This window comes from Acomys minous (genome assembly GCF_964271855.1).
Source record: "Acomys minous genome assembly, chromosome: 2".
NCBI lineage: Eukaryota > Metazoa > Chordata > Mammalia > Rodentia > Muridae > Acomys > Acomys minous.
Window position 1 is genome coordinate 120831974 of NC_140484.1, and position 15681 is coordinate 120847654.

General features: G+C 35.2%; 1 protein-coding gene across 4 annotated transcripts in view; it reads left to right on the plus strand.

Moving 5' to 3' along the window:
• The window catches only part of GRM5 (glutamate metabotropic receptor 5), an 879135-nt gene that overhangs the window by 433157 nt on the left and 430297 nt on the right, over nt 1-15681 (plus strand). For 3 of the 4 annotated variants that reach the window (XM_084773382.1, XM_084773379.1, XM_084773381.1), the window contains exons 1-2: nt 2904-3038; nt 9562-10413. In XM_084773382.1, the coding sequence (XP_084629508.1) occupies nt 9756-10413 (658 nt within the window). In that variant the 5' untranslated portion in view covers nt 2904-3038; nt 9562-9755. Of the gene's footprint in view, nt 1-2903; nt 3039-9561; nt 10414-15681 lie in introns of those variants that run through there. The other variant, XM_084773380.1, reaches the window with a different exon arrangement.

A 15681-nucleotide genomic window follows, 5' to 3' on the forward strand; every position in this document is an offset into this window, starting at 1 on the left:
ATATATGTTTCGGACACTGATGACAGCAGAGGTTTTCCACATTGCATGGGTCTCAATATGATTATACTTCCGAGTGCCTGTTATCTGCGCATGCAGTTGTTTCTTTGTAAAGTGTCTGAAAGGCAAACACAGTGCCTGCACTATTGGCACCCTGCTTGTGGTGAGACCACGGCTTGTGCAGACGGATTCTTGTTAATGTTGACATCCTGAGCTATGTGATTTGCTTGTGTGAGGATTAAGTTATATAAGAGACATCTGTGCCAGAAAGATGGCTGGGCACCGAGAAGATTGTCAAAAACAAAAGACAACGTGAGCTACGAGTCTGATTACACCTTCATTTGCCATTGATAGCAAATTGTACCCGTCATTTTCTCTTTTTCTGTATTCATATAACGTGATAATGTATAGTTACGTAAGGCAAAATACACATTTGTACAATAAATATGTGTCTACAGCTTTCCGTTGGTCTACTGGTAATGAATCCAGTAATGTAAAAGGGATTTAAGCACTCAGTTGCTTCTGATATTACCATGTTGAACTAACACATCATATAAATTGAAGTATTCATATCAAATTTGAGTAAAGATCTCCATGTTATTAGAATTTAGGCAAATACAGATTTAAAATTATTTTTGATTATTACATAGAGTAATACCTCCCTATTACTCGTACTATAACCTACTTTTTTCTCACCAAGTTGCTACCTCTACAGCCCAAAAGCTACAACACACACACACACACACACACACACACACACACACACACACACTCACATCACACACATGTACACATATACCAACTTGTTTTTGAGATGATATTATTTAGTATGCTTGAAAGAGGATAGTCAGTTACTGTTTCACAATTTATCCTTTGATGTTCTTTGAGGATTTCAAGCATACATACATACAATGAACTAGGTACCAAGGTTGGATCTCTATAACCAACAATGAGAGCCAGGCGTAGTGATTCCTAACTGTCACTCCATCAATCCAGCCATAGTAGTCAGAGACAAGCAGATCCCAAGGACTCACAATTGAGTCAGTCTCATGAAAATACTTATTCATTCCTAGATTTAATGGAAGACATCCTTTCATCAAACTCTGGCCTCCACACATGACTTTAAAGGCATATGTACACACACAACACCCACCCACATTCAAAGAAGTAGATGTTTCAAATATAAATCTTGCCTCTGCTACTAACATGCTTATGAAGCATTGTCAAAGAACTGTATATCTCCGATCTATCATAATAAAAATATATATCAGTTATTTCTCATACTGATCATTTGACAACTGAGTAATATTTAAAGTGAGAAAAATAAGCAAGGCATCTATTCCCTGAAAAGAACTCTCTCTATGTAATTTTTTAAAAAATCAGTATTTGGCATTAGAGATGTTCACATGTTCGGCAAGTTTTATACCACTGAAAAACATGTCCAGCTCCATCTGTTTATAATATTATAATCATTGTCCCCACCATCAAAGGCCCACTATTCAAAGGCATTTTAAATATGCTAATAGCCTAAAACAAAATGTACCAGGGAAATGTTTAACACTGATAGAGTATTAAGATATATAAGGTTTTTACATTATAAAAAAACCAAATTGTATGAAATAATAAAAGATGAATTTTGAGAAAAATTCTTGTTATACTTTAATCCCGGCCATGTATATATCATTTAATCTTTATAGGCATCAGTTACATAACATCAGATACAGGACAATTTCTGGTTCTGTGATAATGTTTTACTTAGTTTGAAAACCTGAGAAGATCCAGTGTTCTCTTTTCATTTTACTGCCCTGGTTTTCGTCTTTGAGTTCCTATGCCCAAACACGTAAGATGGGGTGGGGGCAGTGACTGTTATGTACTTGGAGGAGATGTTATCATGGAATCTTAGACTGGTAGTCTTTACAAGGTGGTCATTCATCTTATATTTTGCATACATAAGATTTATCAAACATTTCATTCTGTGCAAAGACTGTACCAAATTATGCCTAGGGTAGCACATATTTAGTTCTTAATGAGTTTAAAATCAGATGTAACTGGGAAATTGTACAAATAGTGATCACTTTACCTTAGAAATAAACAGCATAAGAAAAGTATGAGGAATGGCTAGGGAGAGAAAAAATATGATTAAAGTTTCCCACATAAGCTCAGAGGTCATAGGAAACCAGTGAAACAGGAAATCTGAGATTTTGGAAAGGAAGTACTTTAAAATATTTCATTCAGTCCCTGTAAGAACATTTGGATGTAGGTAGCAATTTTTGCCATTGTTAATAAGAGTGTAAATCTCAACACCACCAACTGGCCAAGGAGACATCGTCAACAAAGGACAGTTTCAGAATCCACACATGGCTCTACTGGACTCTAAGCCTGTACTCTCAACTCTGTGATAAAGGCCATTATAACAAACCATACCAAAGGCCACAACTAGTATGAACAAAGCCATTGGAACAAAGTGAGACTAATTTAACTTGATTAGCAGATTCCTAAGGAGGAATGTGCCAGCAGGTGGTCAGGGTTAGGTGGGTGGGAGTTAGGATCACCAGAAAGACTCCAGGAGAAATATACAAGGAATTTGCAATCTTCATGCCCAAAATATTCGAACCATGCCAATAAACTTAAAAATTTAGAAATAAAACTCTGTGTGTGAGTTCATGCCCATTCATGACATTTAATGAAAACTAAATCATGCATTTCTTTAATGTTGTTTAATACAATGTGACTATACTGTATATAACTCTCCACACTACTCAATTAAACTATATGAGAGAAAGTTTCTGATCCACATACAGACTCCTTTCTAGTTTGTCTTTGTCTCTAGGTATTTAGACTCTTGGAATTCTGTGGCATGCAGCTTGTGTAACTACCTTTTCTTTCTGCTTCCTAGGTGATTTTACACAGACTCTTGGTTTAGAAAAAGAGGACCTCTGCATGCTGATGCCTCCCACATTTTTACCTGCAATTTAGACCTCTCTCGAGAAAGTCAGCCTTGTACATCCAGCTGCTTTGTCCACATACGTTCCTGAATTCTAGTAAGTATACAAAACATAACCTCTTTTGTCTCCGTCCAAATTTGTTGCTCTGTGTTCCTCCAGTTCAACGAGGACTTCACTTGCCCAGGCTGAATACGCTAGCTCCGTCATGCTCACCAAAATCTCCTTATCTTCGCATCTCAACTCATATGACAGCAAAATCTTTCATTTTTCCTTCAGTATACACACAGGACTCTTCCTCTGTGCCATTATAGCTATAGATGCTGGATCTACCACCCATCCACTATCACCTGATTGAGTTCCAGAATCTTCCTTGCTTCCCTAACATCTGCCTTTGTGCTGTTTCTCTTGCTCAAATGTGAGGCAGAGTGTAACCTTTCTATTCTGAGAGGCCTTCTAGGAAAATATTCCCATACAGTGTTAAAGCCAAAGACTTCTGAAGTGCAAACAGCCTGAATGCCATCATAGGACCTCAGAGAATGGCCTCTGCTTCTCAGTTCACAGCAACTACACTAGTTTCTTAGTATTCCCCAAGATACCAAACTAAATCCTCTATCAGAAACTTTATCTTTGCTTTAACCCCTTACCTGAAATGTACTTTTCCTGAGTGGCGCCTTTAATTATTTACATATGTACTCAATTATTACCTTTTAAGATTATGTTATTGACAACATTATATAACATTTTCATGCTTGTTGCTTCATCTCTCTCTCTCTCTCTCTCTCTTTTTTTTTTTTTTTTTTTTGCCTCTTTTTGGTTGAATACTCTGTAGCATAGGAACGTTCACTTACTTATCTTGTTTATCGTCTAACAACTCCTCCTTCTATTAGGTTGGAGTAGGCCTGATGAAAGCAAGAACTGACTAGATCCAAAAGGGATCTGGGCCAGGGGTCCTGCTCAAACTATGGCACCAGCCAAGGGCAATACATGCAGTAAACTTCGAACCCCTACCCAGATCTACCGAATGGACAGGACATTCTTCACAGTTGAGTGGAGGGTGGGGTATGACTTTCACACAAACTCTGGTGCCCCATATTTGACCACGTCCCGTGGATGGGGAGACCTGGTGGCACTCAGAGGAAGGATAGCAGGCTACCAAGAAGAGACTTGATACTCTATGAGCATATACAGGGGGAAGAGGTCCCCCTCAGTCACAGTCATAGGGGAGGGGAGTAAGGGGAAAATGGGAGGGAGGGAGGAATGGGAGGATGCAAGGGATAGGATAACAATTTAGATGTAATATGAATAAATTGATATAATATATTTTAAAACAACAAAACAAAAGGGAGCCCTTAAGGTCTAGCAGAATGCTTGGTCCAAAGGAACCATTCAATAACTATTTATTGGACAAATGAGTAATATTGATAGATGTGTACTGTGTCTATTTTCAATTTACTTTCCATTAATTTATAGTATTTTAATAGAATAAAGGATATTTTTTCTGTGAAGATTTATAATAAGCTGAGTTATAAGACATTTCTGCTAAATTTCAAAACTATAATGAGTTCGTGTTAGGTGGGGAGACTACCTGTGTAGGCATGGATGTGCCCAGAGATCTTTCTGTATTTGTCTTTTACAGTTCTGAGGTTTTAGCATATGAGAGGCCATATCCAATTTTTTTTGAGCATTAGCAATTAAGCTGAAGTCTTTATACTTGTAAAGAAAGGGCTTTTACCTACTAAGCCTGAAAGAAAAAGTATATGTAGGTATTTCATTGTCGTAGACAAAATACACATTTTAGACATTTGTGGCTTCTCTTTACTGAATCTTCACTGCCCCCAGGGTTCCTCACTCTTTAAATTGCAAAGCAAACCTGATTAATTTTAAATAACTAGAACATTCATGATGAATCCGTATGGCCCATCTCATTTTCCTGGACATTGTTAATATAACTCTTATAGAAATGCATAGTAAGGCACAAGGGATGATGAGAAAGTATAATTTAGAATCATCAGAAAGAAACAATTGCTGTTTATCACTTTAGAAGTTATTGACTAGTTTTAAACTTCTAAAACTCATATATAATATACATATGTGAGATATAGTAAATACAATAATGTCTATATCTTTAGTTTTTTATAAGCAATTCTGATATAATCTACAATGAACACACAGCACATAAGAAATAATTATTGTGTCAAACATCACCAAGATGTACGATGCACATAGTAAATATTTTCCATGGAATCAGATATATTTTATTCCTGTGCAACATAGAAGTTTCAGATACATCTCTGAATCTATGCAGAGACTATCATCCTTTAATTGATACCGCCTGTTCCTGCTTCTCTCTCATTCTCTGGGTTGTTTCCTCTCCTTGGTTGATTTTTTTTTTCTGAAATCTGGCCTTGCAGGGCACATTAATTAGTTCCATTTTTGATAGGTTTATATTTATATTTGTTCTTTGGGTATTTTAATGCATTTTTAAGATTTTATATACTATCCATTTATATCTCAAACTAAAATTCTCTTCTAAGCCACATCTCACAAATCACTTTCCTATTTGGCGTCTGTTCCAGGACATATCAAAAGCATCTCAAATTTAAAATATTCAGAATAAAAGTATTATGTTTCTTTTTTTATGTGTATGTAATATATTTTATTTTATTTTATTATTTTTTTTTATTATTAATTTATTCTTGTTACATCTCAATGGTTATCCCCTCCCTTGTATCCTCCCATTCTTCCCTCCCTCCCATTTTCCCCTTACTCCCCTCCCCTATGACTGTTACTGAGGGGGATTACCTCCCCCTCTATATGTTCATAGGGTATCAAGTCTCCTCTTGGTAACCTGCTGTCCTTCCTCTGAGTGCCATCAGGTCTCCCCCTCCAGGGGACATGGTCAAAGGTGAGGCACCAGAGTATGTGAGAAAGTAATATCCCACTCTCCACTCTACTGTGGAGAGTGTTCCGTCCATTGGCTAGATCTGGGTAGGGGTTTAAGGTTTACCGCCTGTATTGTCCTTGGCTGGTGCCTTAGTTTGAGTGGGACCCCTGGGCCCAAATCTGCCTATCATAATGTTCTACTTGTAGACTTCTAGGACCCTCTGGGTCCTTCTACTTTGCCTTTCTCCCATGATTCTCTCATCTCGAATCCCACTAGAATGTCCTCTCCTCTGTCTCAGTTTCCTGGTAAGTGAAGGCTTTCGTGGGACATTCCCCTTGGGCTAATATGCAGATATAAGTGAGTATATACCATTTGAGTCTTTCTGCTTCTGGGTTAACTCACTCATTATGATCATTTCTAGCTCAATCCATTTATCCACAAATTTCGGGAATTCCTTGTTTTTCATAGCTGAATAGTATTCCATAGTGTATATGTACCACAGTTTCTTTATCCATTCTTCTATTGAGGGACACTTCGGCTGTTTTCATGTTCTGGCTATTATGAATAAGGCTGCTATGAACATGGTTGAGCAAATTTTCTTGCTGTGTGCTGGAGCATCTTCTGGATATATTCCAAGGAGTGGAATAGCTGGGTCTTGAGGAAGCCCTATTCCCATTTTTCTGAGATAGCACCAGATAGATTTCCAAAGTGGTTGTACTAGTTTGCATTCCCACCAGCAATGAAGGAGTGTTCCTCTCTCCCTACATCCTCGCCAGCATGTGGTGTCGCTTGAATTTTTGATCTTAGAGTATTATGTTTCTTATGCTGTTCACTTGTTCACATGTCTGTCTGCATCATCTTTATTAACTATGTCAAAATAAGTTAATTTCTTAGATAGGATTTCAGGAATAGATGCACATTGTTCCCTCTGTATTCATATCTGATTTGTCACCACACCTATAGAATTCCATTTATAGGCTCTATCTAACCGTCCACTTTTTTCTGTTTTTACTGTTATCAGATATGACTGAGGTACTGTCATTCTACTTTAGATTACTATGAGTTTTCTAATCAGATTTCTTGAATCTGTTACCCAGAATATCCTGCTGCATGAATGATTCCAACTTACATATTGTCTATCATTAGCTTACATCTTCAGAATGACTCTCAGTGGCAATTCACATTAAACATGAGGAGATCCAATATAGATCAGCCTTACTACCAAATGTCATGCCTCCATCTCTCCCGTTCTTTATGTTCTAGCCATCTTTCCACATGAATATCCTCTTTTCATTTTATCTTAACATTTTTTTTTTACATTCTTAAGTGTCAACACATGCCATTGCTTAGAGTATTGATTTGTAAAGTATGTGAATATTAGGAGCATATATACCTTTTTCAATTCTAAAATTATTTAGAATTATTCAACTCTCAAGAAAAAGGTTATATATATATATATATATGATATATAGTATATATATATATATGATATATATAGTATATATATGCTTATAGTAAGTACTTCAAAAAGATAATTATAACAACTCATGTGCATTATTATGAAACCTTTTTACATATCTTCCACCTAGGAGGTAAATTTTATTGAAACAGTCAAATAATTAATTTTACATAAAAATGGAGAAAGAAGTACTTAAATATCTCATTATATATGGCCTTCTTAAAACAAATCTATAAAGTTGAATTAAATGACAGGTAATTTCTAGCATCATATTCTTGTAGAAAAGCAAGCCATGTTTTGTTATTGAGTTTACCTTATGATCATTCTTTAGTGTTTGTGAGAATACGCAGTGATTCCAGGTCTGTGAGTTTAGGAGATTGAAAGGACATTTTGAGAGAGTTCAATTTCACCATATGAAAACTTAACTAACATTTTTGTTCCCTTTGCTTTTGTCTAAAATGCTGAATTAGAAAATATGATACACATGATTCACAGACTCACTTGTGTCTCCAAACACCTCATTATTCTGAAACATGTAGCTATTGGTGAAATTTTAATTTTAGTGTTTGATACTATGCAAAGAGTTCTTTCTCTGTTGCTATGGGAACAGCGGAAAGAAACAGTGTAATAAGGGTAAGTGTTGTGGGAAATGTAATTCATGTTACATTCATGGTGTGTCCAAATTACAGTTTTTGAAAATCTGATGTTTAGACCATCATTAGTCTTAAAAAGAAAAGATAATTGCACAAATCCCTAAAGACATATTACCTGTGTTTAAAAGGTAGTCCTTGTGTGTTAGTCATTTTCAAACAATTTAAGACTGTTGGTTGGCAGTGATGGTGACATCCAAAGTAAATGTATTACACAATCCAATGAAACAAAACAACTATTAATCTGTCAGGTTTTTTTTTACACATTAATTGGAAATTTGGAGTACATCTTTCTTTATCCCAGGATTTTTAATCTGGAAGAATGACGGTAGTGATAGGTGCACCAAGTTTCTTCTTGGAAGGAGAGTTCCAGCTTTTGAACCAACCAGATTACCATAAAACTTATTTCTAGATTAGGGACAACATGCTGATTACTATGAATTTTATTGTAAGATTCCAAAATTGCTTTGAAAATTTCTGGAGTACCAAGAAGAATGCTAAAGAATAGTTGATCTTCACTACCTAACTACAGGGTTCTGTCTGAACTTCAATAATTATATATATTCTTATTCAATTTAAGACATTTGAAAACATGATTTTTTTTTTTGAGACAGAGTTTCTCTGTGTAGCCTTGACTATCCTGGACTCACTTTGTACACCAGGCTGGCTTTAAACTCACAGTGATTGACCTGCCCTTTCCTCTCAATGCTGGGATTAAAGGTGTGCACGACCACAGCCTGGCTGATATTTTTTCTTGATGACTATAACACGCATCATAAAAATTCATTAAATGAAAAAATTCTTGTTCTTCACTGTTAAACAATTTAATAATAATTGTTAATATCAGAACTTATAAATTATTTCCCACGAAACTTTTATGCCTGTCACTCTTGCTTCCTTATTGTACTTTTCTTTGTAATGTTTAAACCTTCTCCTCACTGTTCTTTAAAAAAATTACACATTAAATAGCTACAAAGTTTATGTATCCTAGGTACATATTTATTCTGCTTTACATTGCATTTATGCAAGAAATATCCATTATTTTATGTTTTTCTTTGTTGACTGTAATGGAGATGGAATCCAGAGTTCTGTATAGACTAGTCCATTACTGTACCACTGAGCTACATCCCAACCCTTTAAAGAAGACTGCTTTTATAACTGAATAATTAACATATATGCTCAGTGACAGGAATTTGGAAATAAATTAAAATATGATTAAAGTTAAAATAAAAATGAAAACCATACAAAATTATACTACCCATAAATCACCAATTTTAAAAAGTATATATGGTTCTATGTTTTAAGAATTTTTAGTTCATAGTGTAGTTTGGGTATTAAGAGGCTCTCTTTCACAGCTCTGTCTGCTCTCTATATCACATTTGTGTTTCTGTACTCCAGATGAACAAAAGAAAAAATATTAATGTAAAGAAGTCAAAGCCAAGAAGCTGTTTCATCTGAAGAAAATCAAACCAAACCAAAACACAAAATTACCCAAACTTTTAACTTTTAACACATATATATATCCGTAACATCAAATCATGCTATTTCTCCATTAACATGTATAATCAGAATGTCCCTGAACTAGTATGTATACTGTTAAAACACATGCTACTCATTTATTTTCAGGTTTTGGATATCATGATCATGTGGATTCAGCTAGACACTCTCTGGGAAACCTGCTAAATTTTAGAGGATATATCTAAACTTCTGCCTATTTCTTCAATGTGCCGCTCAACACAGGACATAATTTGACTGCATCCACTGTAAATCTGAGTTTCCTCCAACATGATGTCTTTAATAGCTTGAATTCTTTTCCTAAAATGGTCCTGCTGTTGATTCTGTCAGTCTTACTTTTGAAAGAAGATGTCCGAGGAAGTGCACAGTCCAGTGAGAGAAGGGTGGTGGCTCACATGCCTGGTGACATCATTATTGGAGCTCTCTTCTCTGTCCACCACCAACCAACTGTGGACAAAGTTCATGAGAGGAAGTGTGGGGCAGTCCGTGAACAGTATGGTATTCAGAGAGTGGAGGCCATGCTGCATACCTTGGAAAGGATTAACTCAGATCCCACGCTCTTGCCCAACATCACACTTGGCTGTGAGATAAGAGATTCCTGCTGGCATTCAGCTGTGGCCCTAGAGCAAAGCATTGAGTTTATAAGGGATTCCCTTATCTCTGCAGAAGAGGAAGAGGGCTTGGTACGCTGTGTGGACGGCTCTTCGTCCTTCCGCTCCAAGAAACCCATAGTGGGAGTCATTGGGCCTGGTTCAAGTTCTGTGGCTATTCAAGTCCAGAATTTGCTTCAGCTTTTCAACATACCTCAGATTGCTTACTCTGCAACCAGCATGGATCTCAGTGATAAGACTCTGTTCAAGTACTTCATGAGGGTTGTACCCTCAGACGCCCAGCAGGCACGAGCCATGGTGGACATAGTGAAGAGATACAACTGGACTTATGTCTCAGCTGTGCACACAGAAGGTATGTGATTTCCTCTACATACGTTACATTTGTCTTACAATGTTTTTCCAAATTCTCAGTGGAAACTGCATATTTTGCATTCCCAAAATGTTCCTCACAATTCTAGGTATTTTGATATGTCTCAATTTTACCCATATGATGAAATGACTATATATTTAAGCTAACATAATCATTTATGTGCATACCGCTTTGTTAAATAGCAAGATACACTTTCAATATTGCACAATTTCAACTTCTATTGATGATTTCTTTTGAAATTTATTTCTAAGAGGTATTTTTCAGACTTTTTGGCTCTTCGGTGAGGATCTCACATCTTTAATATTCAATCATTGATCTCTTTTATTTATGTTAGTCAAAGGGAGATAGACATGAAGTTACACAATAATGAATGTAGCTTAGCATGTTGCTATGGACAATTACCAAACAGTGTGGTTTTAAAAAAATATTTGTTATATGTGATACATAGTAGAATTTGTAATGGTAATAACAAGAATTGTTTCACTTTGTACTTTTTGATTTTTGCTGCTAACAGCATCCTACAATGGCTTTGAATGTGTGACTTTTCAATCTTTTGTCTGTCTAAGGCTGTTACAATACCTTTGTCTTGACCTATAGGAGTTGTAAAATCTAAATATTGCTGTAATACTTCTTCTAGGGCAACAGAGTAGACATATTAAGCACAGCAGAATACTGAAGAAGGCAGAAAACACTTCTTAAAACTCACAGATATATTTAGAAGACAGAAGACTTAAAATCTTTGATGATTTATCAGCTAGGCACAAACTATCATATATCAGAAGATGGTTGATAAGTTATTGGGAAATTAATGAACCGACTTGAGGAAGTTTACTTCATGTTTGGGAGTGTTTAACCAATTAAGAGATGACAGATTTCCTGTTATCAGGTAGCGTAATAGCATGCACTTCATTGAACAACCCTTCCTTCATAATATGTACAGAAGTACAGATGTAAAATAGGATTCCAGATTAATTGATATTCCTCTGCCTCTGGAAGTCTTCACTTGTAAATTTATATCTTATTTGGAAACATATGATTTGTGGCAATTCTGAGTAATGTGTAGGCTGGGACGTCTTTGAATTCTGTTTTGTTTTGTTTATTCTTTTTCTGAGAGAAAGTTATGTTCTTTTTCCTTTGGAGCAAGTGATGGGCATCATACTCAAGGTGTTGCCCATTGAAAAAAGTAGCTAAGTCATATTTCATCAGGTTAAACCCAAACACCCCACATTCCCTTCTCTCCTTTTAAAGTCTGAGGTGTTTTGTGTAAAAAAATTTGTTTTATTTGTTTCTTGCAAGAATCTAGTAACATAGTCTATCCAGGTACTTTATCAGAATTTTAAGATGCAAAATCTTTAATATGATATATATAGATATAGATATAGATATATATTGCCAAGACTATAACGTGTAGCTAGTAACTTAGAGTTCTATATACTATTATAATTTAAGAAGATCCAATTGTCTAATGCTTTGGGGATACACTCATGCCACACATATTTGTTACATACAAATACTTGAAAGTCCTTTTTATAGTTCTATATATTAAGATCTTCTATGGATTTTCAGTCTGGCAAAGAGGATGAAGCATGCACAGATGCTCATGTAACCATAACGCAATGTGACAGAAAACTACAAATAATGTCTCTAAAGTACATTGATGAAGGATAACATGCCTTCTGTTCTGTGATGTGGGAAGCCTGGTGGAGAATTTGATGTTCTAATTTTAACAGAGAGAACACTGATACTTGGTTAAAAAAGAAAACTCAAACACAAGAAGTGATAGGTTTCAGTCGAGGACATGATAAAATAGAAGATGTGGACTTACTTCAAAAATCTGAAAGGTAATGTCTGCGCACCATGGAGGAGAGTCTAATTCTAAATTATACTCACGGGGAACTAATCATTACCTTTGTATTTTACAAACTTAAATTATTGTTTTAGTCTAAATTAGCACCATAAAACTAAGGAAATCTAATAAAATACATGATAATATAGTCATACAAAACATTGTTATACACACCTATTAAAATGAATAACATGCTGGGTTGCTAATGAGATAAATCATCCCTAAGATAATCTTTTTTGTATCTGTGAAAAACAAGGTGCAATTCTCCATATTTGGTATTCTGTATGAACCTCTTGCATGTGTTCTCATAGAACTTCTAACCATAAAGAGAAAAATAAAAAATATTCTTCTTCTTAGAGAAAATCTAAATCAATAGGGAATATGATAAGGTGAAAAGATTTATTTTCATGAGTAAATTTTCTATACACTCATTTAATGTTCTAAGATATATATATATATATATTGTCTATTATAATATATTATTTAGAATAAATTATTTTCTTTGTGGGAAAATAAAACTATAGAAACTGTTTTGATAAATGTATACAAAATATAGTAAGTACAAACAGGATTTAGTGGCTGTAAGTTTGAATAGTCACACATTAAAGAATTAGTCTTTTTTTATTAATTTATTCATATTACATCTTGATTGTTAGCCCCTCCCCTGTTTTCCTCCAATTCCTCCCTCTCTCCCACTTCCCCCCTTTTCCCCTCCCCTATGTCTGTGATTGAGGGAGATCTCCTCCGCCTATATATGCTCTTAGAATATTGAGTCTCTTCTTGGTAACTTGCTATCCTTCCTCTGAGTGCCGCCAGGCCTCCCCATCCAGGGGATGTGGTCAGAAAAGGGGCACCAGAGTTCGTGTGAGAGTCAGATAAAGAATTAGTCTTTATAGTGTAATTTTCTGATGATTTCAGAAAGGACAAAGAAGAATGTGGGTAGTGAGTGTATGTGCCATGTTCTTTTATAATTTATTAATCTACGAGTGGACTGCTATAGATGTTCACAAAGTACAATTAGTATTCAATCTGAAAATATTCTAAGTCAAATGAGATACAGCTGTATTGGACTGTATGGAAACTCTTCATTGTGATGTCTGTTGTTCTGTTATGTGGCCCTTCAGAACACCTCTGTGAGATATTACATAAAATAAGAGTATCTATTCTCTTCTACCTGCCTACTTATCTTTATACCTACCTATCTATCCATCTGTTATCTATCTACCCAAAACCTTTTCTGTATGCATCTCTGTTTCCATCTCTCACTAGGTTGGGATAATTCTCCACAGTTCCAAATCAATCATTCTCCAGATCTCTGCATTTTTTTCTGGTATTCCTTTACCTCTCCTCTTTTGCTGTCAACTGTTCCCTTGAAAAGTATAGAAATTTCCAGATGCTTTTAAGGAATCTATCAATTATGAAAAGATGAACTCTTATTTTCTAAAATACTTTATCTTCAAATTACCAAGCATAAGTATATCCTTAAATATAAGGTACAGTATCATCTAATCCTTTGGCAACTATCACAAGATGCTCCCTCTAGAAATGCTTATCCATACTTTCAGCAGAACCACAGGAAACAATGAGACTGAATATTAAGTGATTATACTTGTTTTTTGTATGATTTATACTGTCTATATACCACAGGAATTAATATTTCTGGTGACTTGTGATACATAAAAAAACTATACATAAACTTTCCAAGATGTGGGGTTCATAATATAAAACAAGTGAACAGAGGGTAAAGATGGTGTTCTTGAAGGACAAGGCAACTTCAAGACTAAAGGGGAAAAGAAGATGCAATGAGTCAGAAGAGAAATGTCACTCCTCTTATATGAGTCAGTCTAGCCAGTACTGCTTCTGCTTTGAGAAGATTTGAGAAGTCTTTTGTCTCAGTACTTTTCCAAAATTGTAGATATGTGTGCATATGACACATGGTGGATGGTGTTTGTCTTTTTAGGGCTAAGATAGATTAATTTCATTGGTAACTCTGATTAATAACTCTCCTGAATTCTTGTCATTCTATTTGTAAGTAGAATGATTTTCATTTACTCTCAAACAATAGTGACCTTGTGGCTCCTTTCTTTAAGAAATCTTGCCATCTTCTCATTTGGGAAGCTGCTAACCTGTGCTCCCTGTGTACTCAGGTCATCACTTTTATTCCTTCTCAAGTCTCCAATGAGGTTGAAGACCAGATAGTTTAGCTTTACAATTAAGCTTAGTTGTTTAGGGGTTAAGATGTTTTTAGGTCTAGATAGATATTTTAAATTGGTAATGACAAGATATTATGGAGATGGATTTACATTCAGAATATTAGATGCACCAAGATAGGAAAGATGTTTTCTTCAAGGCTGCCAAATGCAAATAGCCAAAACACTAGGAATGTAACATATACACGATTCCTGACTGTCTCATGTTTCTTCTGGATGTAGGTAGTTTATTGTATATGTATGTAATAATATAAATGTATACGTAAAAAATTAAAAATATCTAGTAAAAAATAAATAAATAAAAAAGAAAAATGAACTTCCATGAGCCACAGCACACATATAATATACACTTGAATAAGTAAACTGGCATTTTATTTTTAATGCTTTGTGTTGATCAAATACCACTAAATGTATCTTGAAATTTGTTCTAATAAATGTCTTGGAAATGAAAAAAAAAACCAAAGAAATCTTAAATTAGGGACTACTCTTCCCAAACTCACCCAGTGCTAGGAATTTATTAATGACGGGCAAATGAGTGCATTGTATCTCATGTCTCATTTACTGTTTTATTTTAACACAAGATCTCACTAAGTTATAAAAACTGAGCTTAGACTTTCAGTCCTCCTGCCTTAGCCTTGACAGTAGCTGACATTATGGGCTTGCACCACTAGGTCATGTTAAGGCTTTCTGCTTATTTTCCCTTGGGACCTATTGCCACCATATGAAATATCTGAGTCCTCAGAGTTTTCAGAGAACCCCACGATAGATTTTTGACACCAGCCATTTGAGATCAATGCAAGTGCCTTCTAACACCCAGCTTCTTGAAATCACATGAATTAGTGTCATTGAAGCCCTTAAGATTATCCAATAGATCACACCCCCAGTTGTGAGTAACAACAAAAAAATTCATGATGGAGTTTAATAAAACATATTTACCTAACTGTCTTTAGATTCTAACCTCACCAGTCACAATTAGATTACTGTAGCTATATTCAAACTTTGTTTTACGCAGTAAATAAATTTTCACCTACTGAATCATTTCACCATCCACCTGAAGAAAATATATGTATTAACATGAATTCATATTACTGACATGAAAATATGACACAATAGAATAAATATTTCATGCAAAAAATTCCTTATTTCTGTTCTTGTAAACAGTATATGTAAAAATTTCCATGAAATGCAGCCTGT